General features: G+C 45.8%; 1 protein-coding gene across 5 annotated transcripts in view; it reads left to right on the plus strand.

The window, feature by feature from the left end:
- UBA3 (ubiquitin like modifier activating enzyme 3) overlaps positions 1-16,003 on the plus strand; it is a 49,673-nt gene that overhangs the window by 10,222 nt on the left and 23,448 nt on the right. For all 5 annotated transcript variants that reach the window (XM_069736524.1, XM_069736525.1, XM_069736526.1 and 2 more), the window contains 4 exons: positions 3,567-3,647; positions 4,016-4,059; positions 4,307-4,371; positions 5,025-5,180. In XM_069736524.1, the coding sequence (XP_069592625.1) occupies positions 3,567-3,647; positions 4,016-4,059; positions 4,307-4,371; positions 5,025-5,180 (346 nt within the window). The remainder of the gene's footprint in view (positions 1-3,566; positions 3,648-4,015; positions 4,060-4,306; positions 4,372-5,024; positions 5,181-16,003) is intronic.

The following is a 16,003-nucleotide window of genomic DNA, read 5'->3' on the forward strand; positions in this document are numbered from 1 at the left end:
AGCACAGCTATGGGGCACAGTGAACGGTGCAGAGCACCGTATATGGCACAGCACAGCTATGGGGCACAGTGAACGGTGCAGAGCACTGTATATGGCACAGCACAGCTATGGGGCACAGTGAACGGTGCAGAGCTATGTATGGGGCACAGTGAACGGTGCAGAGCACCGTATATGGCACAGCACAGCTATGGGGCACAGTGAACGGTGCAGAGCACCGTATATGGCACAGCTATGGGGCACAGTGAACGGTGCAGAGCACCGTATATGGCACAGCACAGCTATGGGGCACAGTGAACGGTGCAGAGCACCGTATATGGCACAGCACAGCTATGGGGCACAGTGAACGGTGCAGAGCACCGTATATGGCACAGCTATGTATGGGGCACAGTGAACGGTGCAGAGCACCGTATATGGCACAGCACAGATATGGGGCACAGTGAACGGTGCAGAGCACCTTATATGGCACAGCTATGGGGCACAGTGAACGGTGCAGAGCACCGTATATGGCACAGCACAGCTATGGGGCACAGTGAACGGTGCAGAGCACCGTATATGGCACAGCTATGGGGCACAGTGAACGGTGCAGAGCACCGTATATGGCACAGCACAGCTATGGGGCACAGTGAACGGTGCAGAGCACCGTATATGGCACAGCACAGCTATGGGGCACAGTGAACGGTGCAGAGCACCGTATATGGCACAGCTATGTATGGGGCACAGTGAACGGTGCAGAGCACCTTATATGGCACAGCTATGGGGCACAGTGAACGGTGCAGAGCACCGTATATGGCACAGCACAGCTATGGGGCACAGTGAACGGTGCAGAGCACCGTATATGGCACATCTATGGGGCACAGTGAACGGTGCAGAGCACCGTATATGGCACAGCTAGGGGGCACAATGAACGGTGCAGAGCACTATATGGTTCACACCTATGGGGAAATATGAACGGTGCAGAGCACTATATGGCACAGCTATGGGGAAATAATGATCTATTTTTATTTTTGAAATTCACCGGTAAATGCTGCATTTCCACCCTAGGCTTATACTCGAGTCAATAAGTTTTCCCAGTTTTTTGTGGCAAAATTAGGGGGGTCGGCTTATACTCGGGTCGGCTTATACTCGAGTATATACGGTATACTTAAGGAGGATTTTTCGTGTCTTCTCTTCAGCGAACGCTGCTGGAGAGAGGATATGAATGGCGGCTTCAGCACCAGATGCAGGGGACGGCGCTTATCTCTAGCGCTGTCTCCTGCACGCTCCGTGTGGTACCCAGTCGGCACACGGGCGGCACACGGCTGCTGCACGTGTGCCACATGGATGGCCTACGTGAGCTCCTGGACACACGGACACGGATAATTCCGGTACCGATTTTTCCGCTACCGGAATTATCTGGACGTGTGAGACTGGCCTAATGTAGGAAAAGAGACTCTGAATCCAACGATGTATCACTTAGTTTCCTGGGTGCAGCAGCTGTGACTCAGAGTTCTGAGATGTAACGTAGCAGAACTCAAAGCTGAAACACCAGACTCTCTATGTACACTCTTACCAGAGGCCAACTCAATAAGAAAAAATATACATATCCATCTACTCTTATGTTTTGTTCTATAACAAGTTACAATATATAATATCTAGCTGTTGAACCTGTTCTATGCTCAGGTCGCGAGCATTTTTATTGGTACATTTCTGGAGCCGTTTTTTAAGACACTGTGTCTGCGAATTCACCGTAGTATGTCTTCAATAAAATGGTGCCGGAGATCGCGGTATGGGCATGCGCTGTCTCTGCTGCCATTTTATTGAAGTGATGTACTACAATGTCAACATACAGTAGCAGTGCGCAAGCACCAGCCGTAGGAATAATTGTGATTGGCGGTGCATGTGCGTTGTACGTTGTACGTTGTAGTGCATTACTTCAATGGGATGGCACTAGGGTCAGCGCATACACATCCCGCACTATCCGACGCCATCTTATTGAAGACACTGTATATGCGAATTCTCCTAACAAACAGGCAATCCCTGCATGTGTTGCGGTGGTCAAACAGCCTCGAGACATGCAGCCGCAGGGACTCTAACATATTTTTCGAGCACACCGAAGACATGTCCCCATAAGACCCACTATAAATAAATGACACAAACACATTAATCTGGTGGAATAAATTGGCCGTGTGGTTTTATTTTGGTTATAAAGAGCTTTAATAAATAACAATAAATAATCCCAATAATTTAAAAGTCCATGTTAAAATTAACCATTAGCCAAGCCCACCCAACAGTAGGTTGACTTTTACCCCACAAATAAAACCAACGACAAGGAACAATGCAATTACAAAAGGGAAGGAGGGTGGGCTCTTCTTTCCTGAAGCGACGGCGCAATGACAGTCGCTGACAGGACTCCAGGTATTTATAAACAAATAAAGACCGCCAAATAACAGCTGGCCAATCAAATTTCATAAAATTCTGAGCGCGCAAAACTAGGAAAAACTGGTTTTAGCCGCTTTACATAAAAATAGCTCCACAAATGTTAACCCTTTCCTTGGTGCTAAAAATTCACCACATGAACATATGTGGTCTATGGGGACATGAGACCCCCGCTCTATTCTTTTTGTCTGTGCGGGGGGGCAAACATTCGGTTAGCACCCGAGCATAACACCTTATCCAAGCACATTCGCTCATCACTAGTCTTTAATTTTTAGGTAGTAAATGGTCTCTTTAGGTTAAGATATTACAATTGTATGAGAAAGTGTTTGCCCCCTTCCTGATTTCCTATTCTATTGCATGTTTGTCACACTTATATGTTTCAGATCACCAAACAAATTTAAATATTAGACAAAGATAACACGAGTAATCACAAAATGCAGTTTATAAAGGAAGGTTTTTATTATTAAGGGGAAAAGAAATCCAAACCTACAGGACCCTGCTGCATCGAGCATGATCATTTTTTGCACCAATTGCAGGTCCCGATAGTTATCATGACTGGTGATGAGCGAGTGTGCTCGTTGCTCGGGTTTTCCCGAGCGTGATCGGGTGGTCTCGGAGTGTTTGTTAGTGCTCGGAGATTTCGTTTTCGTCGCCTCAGCTGCATGGTTTGCGGCTGCTGGACAGCCTGAATACAGTACATGTGGGGGTTGCTAGGGAATCCTCACAAGTATTCGGCCTATATAGTAGCCGTGGATCGGGCAGCTGCGTGGACGGGAGCGAGGTCTCCGAGCGCTGACGGGTGCTCCGAGGCCCCCCCGAGCGTGCTCGGGGAAACCCGAGCAGCGAGTGTAAGCGCTCATCACTAGTCATGACACCTTGAGGACAAATATTAACCTTGGGATAAAGCCGCACAGCCAGCTCTTCCCTCTCCTAGTGTATCCTCACCCACCCCCTGCAGACTGTGAGCCCTCGCGGGCAGGGTCCTCCCTCCTTATGTACTCGTGTGCCTTGTTATCTGCTCATGTTTAATGTATTTGTCTATATTTGCCCCGTATTCACATGTAAAGCGCCATGGAATAAATGGCGCTATAAAAATGTATAATATTAATATTATTATTATTATTAATCTATACGTTTATTGTACTTTTCAGGCCTAAAGATGTTGGAAGACCAAAAGCCGAGGTGGCGGCTGAATTTATAAACAGCAGAATACCTGACTGCTGCGTCACTCCGTATCCTTTACAGTCTTCGGTATACTCTCGCCAGGCTCCGGCGCCCCCCAGTATACACTCGCCAGGCTCCGTCACCCCCCAGTATACACTCGCCAGGCTCCCCCCCCCCCCCCCCCCCCACAGATTAGAGACCCTTTAACCACTTCCTGACGTGCAGGGTCTGAGAAGCGTTGAACGCATTTCCGTGCAGCATGTATCACCCCCCTCATTGTATCAGTTTTATCTGGAGTGTTCCTTTAATTACCGAGAGATTTTTTAAAATGTCGCTTGTTTTCGGCTGGGGTGCTTTGCATGGTTTTCTTACCAGACTGTATCTTGGTATACGTTTTTTTTTTTTTTTTTTTTTCTTTAACACCTGCAAAACAAAGACATTACAGTAAGATTCAAGATTACGATGAATCCTTTTACAGAGGTAATGATTGCTCCACCTCATAAAATACATTTTCTTAAAGGGGTTGCACCGTCAATACAAGTCTAGTCTGCATGTGGGCTGAAGTATGCAAATCGCACATTTACGGTCCCATGACTGCCTTCTCCTGGCGCCAGAGAACGCTGACACCGCGCACCATGAGGATTCATAGTCCATAGCCTGGAAACCCCTTTAAAGTAGATGTTAGTCTGAGCGTGACATGATGGTTCTGCATTTCTCCCCTCTGCAGAGTTCCATATTATCGTGTGTGGTCTGGATTCCGTTATTGCCCGGCGCTGGTTGAACGGGATGCTGGTAATATTACTATTATCCAATTATCCATTCATAGTGTCTGGGAAGCAAATGATTAGCGTGTTGGTGGACATGTTTAGAGGGGCCTTTTACTCTTTGCAAGTGATATCACTTTATGTTCGCCATGGGTCGGTCCTCTGGGACCCCCATCAATCGACAGGGCTTTGCCATTTTCTAGCCCCCCTAGAAAGTAAATGAGACTGACTACAGTTCCCTGGACAGTTAGATGGCTAAGACCCCCAATGTGAAGGAGACTCGGCAATACTCCGGATTGGTGGGATGTCAGACGTTAGTCGCCAGCAATCACTGAGTGACGCAATCTACCATTGCTTTCTTTGATGGGAGTACCCCTTTAAAGTAGTAAAGCGTACCACCTCTCTCCATTGTATTAATGTCATTGGGAAGTTCAATAGTCTTCCCCTTCAAAAATAAGGTCCTGAAAAACATAAAGCATGAAAAAAGTGTCCTATATAACCGTTACGACTATTGTGGTATATTGTGAGTCTCCTTCCCAGATGTAATTACACCCGGGCGTCTCACTGATGATCTTGTATAATGATCTCCTTTGTAGTGCCTACAATTTGTTCGTCCATAGGAATCTGTTTTTCTTTCTGCTTTTATTTATTTATTTTTTTAAATTGCTTTTTATTTCCTAGATGTCTCTTCTGAACTACGAAGACGGAGTACTGCAGCAAAGTTCTGTGATTCCTCTGATTGACGGTGGTACAGAAGGATTTAAAGGGAACGCCCGGGTGATTTTACCAGGAATGACAGCCTGTGTAGAATGTACCCTCGAATTGTATCCGCCACAGGTATGGATGCCATTTCCGCCTCATATCCACAAGACCTCTTAGCCCTGCTCTTATTTCATATGCGGCCCTCCGTCTTGACTGCAGCGTTCTCTCTCTCCACTCACTTCTATTAGCACACTTACTGCCAAGGTTGTGGGTTTCATTCCTTTCTTACTGGTGGCCATGCCCAGTTCTGCAGTCCGGTTCTATTTAAAGGGATCGTGCAATCTTTTGATAAGTCTGAAAAGTGCGCACGCTGTCACGTGATGTGACGGGGTGTACGGCAGAGGTCACGTGACCGCAAGAATGCGATTTGCATTTCTCTCTCGCTTCATTGGGGGGGACAGGAAACCTTGGGTGTATGCTGCTGCCACTAGGAGGTTGACACTATGCAAAAAAAAGAGTTGGCTCCTCCCCAGCAGTATATAATAATAATAATAATCTTTATTTTTATATAGCGCTAACATATTACGCAGTGCTTTACAGACATTATTTTCACTGTCCCCAATGGAGCTCACAATCTAAATTCCCTATCAGTATGTCTTTAGAATGTGGGAGGAAACCAGAGGAAACCCACGCAAACTCGGAGAGAACATACAAACTCTTGATGATGTCCTCGGTGGGATACCCACCAACTGGCAAACAGATAATCCGTTTTAGCTTAGTGTCAGTAGGACGTGAACACTGGCTGCCTCAGCCCCGTATCTACCTTAGGTTTTGTTTTTTATTAATGATGTCTATTTTTCAGATACAGCTTGTGATTCTGGGCGACGGAGTGTTATGGGTCACTCCGCTCTCCCCCCTAGAGACCGGGAGCACAGTGTGGGAATGTGTCACTACTGTACCCTCTCGTGTCTGGCAGGCAGGACCCCATGCCTCCTAACACTGCAAGCGTGTTTGGGGCATCTGCAAGGCCGAAGATGCGGACTGGTCTTTGCCACTACCCCCCTGCGCCGCCCGCCCTCCATAGCCGGTCGCTCAGGGGAGGAAGACGGCATTGTTACCTGACGGCTACCAGAGGTCCAGTGGCCGAGGTCTACAGTGGAATGGCATCCAAACAAGCGTACAGATCCATATATTATACTAGATGGTGGCCCGATTCTAACGTATCGGGTATTCTAGAATATGTAGGTAGTATATACCACAGGCTACGTACTATATTGCACAGTGACGTAGTATATAACACAACCGACGTGGTATATAACAGAGCTACATAGTATGTAACACAGCGTACGTAGTATATAGCAGAGCTACGTACTATAGAACATAGCCACGTAGTGTATTGCACAGCTACGTAGTGTATTGCACAGGCACTTAGTGTATTGCACAGCCACGTAGTATATAGCAGAGCCACGTAGTATATAGCAGAGCCACGTAGTATATAACAGAGCCACGTAGTATATAGCAGAGCCACGTAGTATATAACATAGCCACGTCGTATATCGTTTTATATTGCACTGCTACGTAGTATATAACAGAGCCATGTAGTATATTGCACAGTCGACGTAGTATATAGTATATAGCACGTAGTATATTGCACAGCCACGTAGTAAATTGGACAGTCGCGTTGTATATTGCACAGTCACGTTGTATATTGCCCAGCTACATAGTATATAGCACAGAGATGTAGTATATAACAGAGCCCACGCAGTATGTAACACAGCCCACGTAGTATATAGCAATGTGGGCACTATATGCGTGGTTAAAAAAGACTTAAAATAAAAAATAAACATATACTCGCCTTCCGAAGACCCCTTGAAGTCTTGGCGCCTGTGTGCGGTGCACGCGGCAGCTTCCGGTTCCAGGGTTGGTATGAGCGCAGGACCTGATATGACGTCGCGGTCACATGACCGTGACATCATGGCAGGTCCTTCTCGCATAGCATCCTTGGCACCCGGAACCTGCCGCTTGCACTGCCGAGGACAGCAGGCGACGTCGAAGGGTGAGAATAACGTTTTTTTTTCTTTATTATTATTATTTGTAACATTAGATCTTTGTTACTATTGATGCTGCATATATAATTATATAATATGGGTATGTGTGTGTGTGTGTGTGTATATGTATGTGTGTATATATATATATATATATATATATATATATATATATATATATATATATATATATATATATATATATATATATATATATATATATATATATATATATATATATATATATATATATAATTGTCTAAGGGTTTTTCCGTCTGTCTGTCCTGGAAATCCCGCGTCTGATTGGTCCAATCAGCGACGGGCACAGCATCGACGTAGAAATCCTGCGTCTCTGATTGGTCGAGGCCGCCAGGCCTCGACCAATCAGCGACGAGCACAGCGACGATGATGTCATAGAGGACGTAGAAATCCCACGTTTCTCATTCAGCGACGGGCACAGTATCGACGTAGATGTCATAATGGTTGCCATGGCAACGATGATGTCATAAAGGTTGCCTCGACCAATCAGCGACGGGCACAGTCTGCCGCAAATTCTGGAATCATCATTGTCCATATACTACGGGGACATGCATATTCTAGAATACCCGCTGCGTTTGAATCGGGCCAGAATCTAGTACATATATACACAGTATATCTATATATCTCTATCTATATCTATCGAGAAATATATATATATATATATATGTGACGCCCAGGAGACCGGGATACCCAGCACCGGACCAATGGGGTCTGTCTCTTGAGGGGGATGTCACGGGTGGCTTGACCCGGTGCTGTGGCCTCAGGCAATGCACAGTGTAAGGGGTATCATGAGGGGACAGGCACTTACTTGATCAGCAGCAGGTTCTCCCAGCGGTGACGATCCTGATCCTGGATAGATGGCTATTGTCCAAATGAAAGACTGAGGCACTGAAACGTTTAACCAGTTTACTTTAACATAAAAGGATTTACAACCAGTCCTGTCACCGGAGTCTGTATGGGAACTCTGAGTTACTTTGACCCTGCCGGGGTCTTCGCCTCTTATTGTGCGCAATTTCTGTGTGGCCCTGCTGCTGTATGTGAACTGGCTGCCGGCCCAATCTGTCCCCTCCGGGTCCTGGTTCGACGGGCAACCCGAGTCCTTTTATCGGTTTACCCCCTCTGGGAGTACCGCTGAACTCTGTGTCTGTTGCTGCGTCCGGCCCTAGTGAAGCTGATATCACCTCACGTTTTTCCGGTTGCTGTATTATATATAATGAATACAGCCACGGATCCGGTATCCGTCTTTGCGCCTGTTCTGGGTAGTGATTAATGCTACCCGGTTCTCACAATGTCCTTTTTCTCTATCCCTCTTCTCCTCAGGCCGGTGATTTAGGCCTGGTAACAGTCACAGGGCTGTTAGAGATTCAACTGTATGACCTCTCACTATCAGCTCCTTGGCCCAACTGCCATTTCTTCTCTCAGACCAGAATGGATCAAGGGGAGTCTCTGGAGCTCCCCCTTCTGGCCGGAGGTGGTAGTGCAGTCTTGCTATTTTAGTATTTGCATTTACTGTCAGTAACTATTTTTGTGGCAAATACCCCTAGGGGTGCCACATTCCCCCTTAGTTAAGAACAGTACTCCGGGACTGTGGGACAATAACATTTTGAAATAACAATTAATATGTACAGTCTTAAAAATGAAAAGTTACAAAAACCACTCAAGGAAACAAAAATAGAGTTCTGTAAAAAGTCACTTCAAATAGCGTCCATTAATACAGTTCTATCCTTGAAGGTATTAGGAACGGCACTGTACTTAGTGTCCAGGAATTAAGTTCCATTTTTCCAACGGAGTTATCAATATAAAGTCTAAAGAAAGTTCAAAAAGAGCAAAAAGCAAAGTTCAAAAAGCAGTCTTTCCGGAGCTTTGATTTAGTGCCTCCGGGCTGATAAAAAGTTCAAGAATATGCAATAAGTTCATACAGACAAGTCTCTGTAGGCACTGGGCTTAACCCTGCTGTTCTGTTGGTCAAAAATGACCGACTTTGAACTTCAATATTCTTTAAAATATTCAAGATGCGGCTCTGAAACCCGTGGCCGACCGACCCATCCTCATTTAAGTCAATCAACCACAAGTTTCAGAACCGCATCTTGAACACCCCAAAAAATACCAATGTTCAAAATAGGTCTCCCCAGACCGAACAGAACAGCAGGGTTAAACGTTGCAGACTGATAGCAATGACTATACTACATTTTCTGTTTAACTATATACGGCATAACATATATACAATTCACATTATGAGCTTTATAGTTGGTAATCTGCATACCTGGCCGGTAATTGACCCTGGGTACTACGCTGTGATCTACGTAATAGCGGTGTCTCTTCATGTGGTGTACTACTGTCTACTGCGGATGTAGTATCTGCCCGCTCTGCTAAAGATAATTCCACGACTATGGAGTTGGCAAGTCCACCGTGAATGGGATTACTCTGATCAGGAATCTGTTCTTCCTGGCCTGGAACCTCCTGTAGTACGGGGTCAGCCTCTTCCTGTCTTGGGACTTCTGGTATTGTGTTCGGTGTTGGGTAAAAGGCCACCATGGGAACCACTACTGCACCATGGTATGTTAGTAAGGTTTTGGGAAAGTCTCCTATACAGGTGTGATACACTTCCTCTTCTTTTTCCTTTACTGGTTGAACCTGTATGGGTTGAATAACTTCTGGTTCTGGCTGGACAACGTCTGGCTCTTTCAATGCTTCCGGACATAATTTAAGATTGTCTCTTGACACTAGTACAGATGTTAAGCCTCCGTTTTTGCTAATGAGACACATTTTAGGATTATCCACTCTTGTTGGTAAAACTGTGTAGGGTACGGCTTCCCACTGATTGTCCAGTTTATTGGTTCGACGATTTCTCTTGAGCACTTGGTCACCCGGTCTTAATGGGGTCGCTAGAGCATTCTGGTTGAAAGTTCGCTCTTGTCTTTCTCTAGTTTGCTGAAGGCTTCTTTCCACACTCTCTTGCACTTGGCGATACTGCTTTTGCCGTATGATATCCCAATTGGAGTCTTGAACTTCTGCGTCTGGTTTCAGAATTCCCATTTCTAGATCGATTGATAATTGGCCGGGTCTTGCACGCATAAGGTAAGCTGGGGTGCAGTTGGTGGAGCTCACCGGGACATGATTATACAGATCCACCAAGTCAGGCAATTTCTCTGGCCATTGATTCCTTTCTGTCTCAGGTAAAGTCTTTAGTAGGTCTATTACAATATGGTTCATCTTCTCGCATAAGCCGTTTGTTTGTGGATGATAGGCCGTCGTCCGGATCTTTTTGCAACCATACATATTACAGAATTCTCTGAAGATCTCTGATTCAAAGGCTGTACCTTGGTCGGTGAGAACCTGTTCCGGATATCCATGGGGTCTACAAAAGTACGTTTGGAACGCTTTGGCTGCTGTTTTTGCTGTCAGATCTTTTACGGGTACTACTACCAAGAAACGTGAATAATGGTCCACGATGGTCAAGGCATAGACATAGCCGGACCGGCTTGGTGTCAACTTCACGTGGTCCATGGCTACAAGTTCAAGTGGTTGTTTGGTGATTATGGGCTGCAGTGGTGCTCTTTGGTTCTTTTGATCGTTTCTTCTGAGGTTACACGGGCCACAATTTCTGCACCACTGTTCGATTGATTTTCTCATCCCGACCCAATAAAATCTTTCTCTTAGAAGTACTTCTAACTTTTTCCAACCGAAGTGACCAGCACCATTATGGTAAGCTTCGAGGACCATCTTCACATCTTGTTTAGGCACAATAATCTGCCAAACCAATTCATGTGTTTTCGGATTGGTGTATCTTCTACAGAGCTTCCCTTGATACAGGAACATTTTGCCTCTCTCTTTCCAGAGTTGATGCGTCTCTTCTGGGGCATCCTCATAGGGATATGCACTTTGCTCAGTCAACAGTTCCTTCACCAACTTCACAGCCGGATTGCTGTCTTGGGTGTCAGCCCATCTATGGTGTGCTAACGGATTAAAATTCACCTCTTGTTGTTTCTGATAGGTACTTGACTGATGATGTTTTGCCTTGGGACGATGGAAGGCTGGTAGTTCAATTTCTTCAAGCTCCCCCGTTTCCTCTTCTACATCTCTCAAGTGTGGCATCCGGGATAGGGCATCGGCATTTCCATTCTTGCGACCTGCTCGATACTTGATTATGAAGTTGTAATTAGATAACCGGGCTATCCATCGCTGTTCTAACGCACCTAATTTGGCTGTGTCCAGGTGGGTCAACGGATTGTTGTCAGTACAGACAATAAATTCTGCAGCGGCCAGATAGTGTTTGAAATGTTCAGTCACAGCCCAAACTACTGCCAGTAGTTCCAATTTGAAGGAGCTGTAATTTTCTGAATTTCTTTCAGTAGGCCGGAGCTTTCTACTTGCAAAGGCGATGACTTTCTCCCGACCTTCTTGCTTTTGTGACAGCACCGCTCCTAGTCCCACATTACTGGCATCGGTGTAGAGGATGAAAGGTTTATGGTAATCTGGGTATGCCAGAACCTCTTCTCCGGTTAGTGCCTTCTTTAGTTGTTCAAAGGAGTCTTCCCTTTCGTCGTTCCACTGAAAAGGAGGGTTTCGGTTTGAAGGTTTCTTCGTCTGCCCTACCAAGGTGTCTTGCAAGGGTGCTGCCAACTTGGTAAATCCTTTTATAAATCTGCGATAGTAACCCACCAATCCCAGGAATTGTCTCACTTCTTTTGCGCTGGTAGGTCTTGGCCAATCCCTTATGGCGCTTATTTTCTCGGGATCTGGTGCTACTCCCTCCGAACTCACGATGTGTCCCAGGTACTGTACCTTTGGCTTGAGAAGGTGACATTTGGATGGCTTGACTTTCATGCCATACCTGGATAAGGCTTCGAACACTTCTGCCAGGTCTATTAAGTGTTGTTCGTAAGTCTTTGAGTAGACGATCACATCATCTAGGTACAGGAGGACGGTCTCAAAGTTCTTGTGTCCGAGGCAGCATTCCATCAGCCGCTGGAAGGTACCGGATGCGTTGCAGAGTCCGAACGGCATGCGATTAAATTCACATAGACCCATTGGTGTGGTGAATGCCGTCTTTTCCTTATCTCTCTCAGCCACAGGGACTTGCCAATACCCGCTTGTTAAGTCTAAGGTGGAAAAATAATTAGCAGATTTCAAAGCAGTTAAGGACTCTTCTATCCTAGGCAAGGGGTAGGCGTCTTTATGGGTGATGTTATTAATCTTCCGGTAGTCTACGCACATTCTCATGGTTCCGTCCTTTTTTTTGACAATCACTAGAGGGGCCGCCCAGGGGCTACAGCTGTCTCTTATTACCCCGGCCTGTTTCATTTCCCTCAGCATATCTTTTGCACATTGATAGTGAGCGGGCGGTATGGGTCTATATCTTTCTTTTATTGGGGGATGGTCACCTGTGGGGATTGTGTGTTCTACCCCTTCTATCCGTCCGAAGTCCAATGGGTGTTTACTGAAGACTTGTTCATATTCCGTCACTAGCCTATACACCCCTTGTTTTTGATGGGTAGGTGTTGAATTTATGCCCACGTGTAGCTGTTGGCACCAATCCTCCATCTGAGCCATTGCCTTCCACCTGACAGGTTGGTTCTAAGGGCTCAATGGTTGTGATGGCATTGTTGTCAACAGTATATAGCTTTGCCATTGTAGCATACCTTGGCAAAGTGACCTCTTCCTCTCCACAGTTCAAAAGTCGTACCGGCACTCGTCCCCGGTGTACCTCGACTATCCCTCGTGCGGTGAGTATAGTGGGCCTGCTGTCGTTGTACACTGGTTCTATTAAGGCTTGATAATCTCGTCCCTTAGTACCAATGGCTGCTCTACACCATACCAGCATTTCTGTTTTTGGTGGGATTACAATAGACGTTGGATCACTTACCCTCACACTGCCGATTTCTCCACCTGCAACTTCTACCTGTTGCCTTAACATCAATACTTTTATTTCCCTCCGGAGAACTCTCTGCTGGCAGGATTGGGCAGTTTCAGCAATTTGCTGTAAGACAGAAATGACTTCGGAAAAGCAGTTCTCTAACACATTCATTCCTATCAATACAGTTGGTTCACAGTTCCGCCGGTCAACATCAACAACAATTATACCCTGTTTCTTCAGTTCTACTTTACCAATCTTTATGGTCATCTCCCTGAATCCTAGTTTCGGTACCAACTTACCATTACTGGCCCATATATCTAGTTCAACATCAGAGGGCCCTTTATCAATATCTGCATCAGCCCAGTACCTCTTATAAAGGATATACGGTATAGATGAAATCTGGGAACCTGTGTCCAGCAAAGCGTTGAGGGGAATTCCGTCCAGCACGATAGGGATAATGGGTCGTCCTCCGATGTACCTGTCGTGCCAGGGTGTTGGGCCTTGAAAGTTCATTCCTGCGAAGCGGCCCGCATTCCCAGGGGATTCCCGTTTAAATCACAATCTCGTGCAAAGTGGCCCGGCTGCTGGCAACGGCGGCAAATGGGCTGTCCATCCGGTTGGTAGCGGTCGCGGGGTCGTCCTCTCCATGTCGGGTATCTCCGGGGTCTCATCCATGGAACATCCTCTCTACAGTTTGCCAACTCCATCTTGTGTCCTCTCATCTCCTGCATGGTTTTAGCCATTGAAGCAACAACATCAGCTAAAGAGTCAAGCTTTTGTTGAAGAGCCTCATTAGTACTGGGCCCCAGGGGCTTAGCAATGGCCCCGGACATAGCTGATGTCACTGGCACTCCCTGTTGTTGAGGTGCCTCTGCCATGGGTTGCGCAGGATCCTGATCCCGAGGTGCCTCTGCCAGCTGGAGACGTATAGCGCTCTCCTTTAATTGGGCAAATGTCAATTCAGGGTTCTTAAAAACAAGCATGCTCACATGCCCCCGGTGAGAAGGGGTGTAGAGTCCCTCAATAAATTGATCTCTTAGCAGTTTATCCGCTCCGGTGTTAAAAATGGGTTCAGCCAGTGTAAGTGATTTAAGGGCTTCCTGCAGGTTTAAGGCAAAGTCTCTCACGCCCTCATTAACTTTTTGTTTGCAATTAAAGAATCGTACTTTAGCTTTGCTGCTGGCAGTGGTTTCAAATGTAGCTTTTAATCCAGCAAATATGCGTTCAACAGTGCCTTTTAGATCAGCTGCCCATGCTGTGACTTCTCGCTTAGCATGGCCACTTAACTGCATCATCAGGAGACTAACACGCTGAACTTCACCCACAGGGAACATGTCAAAATGGGCCAGCATCTTTTCTCTGAAATCGTCAAGGGTATTAGGCTCACCTTCATACATTGGAAGCCATGGGCCACCCGGGGTATATGGCATCAGCACCGGCATGATGGGCGCCACTCCTTGCACCGCTGTGCTACCGGACTCTCTATCGACACTCTGTCTTTCAGCTGCATTAGCGTTGCCGGGTGCTGCGGCGTCTCCGTGCTGCGACATACTGTGCCCCCTTAGTTAATCCGGACCCTTCCGGTCCTCCGCTTCCGTCGGGATAGTGTAGATTCGTTCCGCTGTGCAGCAGGATCGATTTTCCCCTTGCTCTGATATCAGAGCGCTCAGCTTGGTGCCGCCCACAATGACACGCCCCCTGCTGCTCTCACCCACCGCGCTCTGTAATGGCGGATTCTGAAGTTTTTCAGTTAGACTGGGGCTCAGGTGATGGCGTAGCTCAATTAACAGTCTCGTGCCTAACGGTTATGAGGTGATTACCTCAGGGGATGGCGGCCATCTTTACTCCATTATAACCAATGGGGAAAAGTCACTTTCAATAGTTTTCAATGGGGAATGGATTTTTCTTTAACCCCTTCAAGACCCAGCCTATTTTGACCTTAAAGACCTTGCCGTTTTTTGCAATTCTGACCAGTGTCCCTTTATGAGGTAATAACTCAGGAACGCTTCAACGGATCCTAGCGGTTCTGAGATTGTTTTTTCGTGACATATTGGGCTTCATGTTAGTGGTAAATTTAGGTCAATAAATTCTGCATTTATTTGTGATAAACACGGAAATTTGGCGAAAATTTTGAAAATTTCGCAATTTTCACATTTTGAATTTTTATTCTGTTAAACCAGAGAGATATGTGACACAAAATAGTTAATAAATAACATTTCCCACATGTTTACTTTACATCAGCACAATTTTGGAAACAAAATTTTTTTTTGTTAGGAAGTTATAAGGGTTAAAATTCGACCAGCGATTTGTCATTTTTACAACGAAATTTACAAAACCATTTTTTTTAGGGACCACCTCACATTTGAAGTCAGTTTGAGGGGTCTATATGGCTGAAAATACCCAAAAGTGACACCATTCTAAAAACTGCACCCCTCAAGGTACTCAAAACCACATTCAAGAAGTTTATTAACCCTTCAGGTGCTTCACAGCAGCAGAAGCAACATGGAAGGAAAAAATGAACATTTAACTTTTTAGTCACAAAAATTATCTTTTAGCAACAATTTTTTTATTTTCCCAATGGTAAAAGGAGAAACTGAACCACGAAAGTTGTTGTCCAATTTGTCCTGAGTACGCTGATACCTCATATGTGGGGGTAAACCACTGTTTTGGCGCACGGCAGGGCTTGGAAGGGAAGGAGCGCCATTTGACTTTTTGAATCAAAAATTGGCTCCACTCTTTAGCGGACACCATGTCACGTTTGGAGAGCCCCCGTGTGCCTAAAAATTGGAGCTCCCCCACAAGTGACCCCATTTTGGAAACTAGACGCCCCAAGGAACTTATCTAGATGCATAGTGAGCACTTTGAACCCCCAGGTGCTTCACAAATTGATCCGTAAAAATGAAAAAGTACTTTTTTTTCACAAAAAAATTCTTTTAGCCTCAATTTTTTCATTTTCACATGGGCAACAGGATAAAATGGATCCTAAAATGTGTTGGGCAATTTCTCCTGAGTACACC

The sequence above is a fragment of the Ranitomeya imitator genome, chromosome 8 (genome assembly GCF_032444005.1).
Source record: "Ranitomeya imitator isolate aRanImi1 chromosome 8, aRanImi1.pri, whole genome shotgun sequence".
Lineage (NCBI taxonomy): Eukaryota > Metazoa > Chordata > Amphibia > Anura > Dendrobatidae > Ranitomeya > Ranitomeya imitator.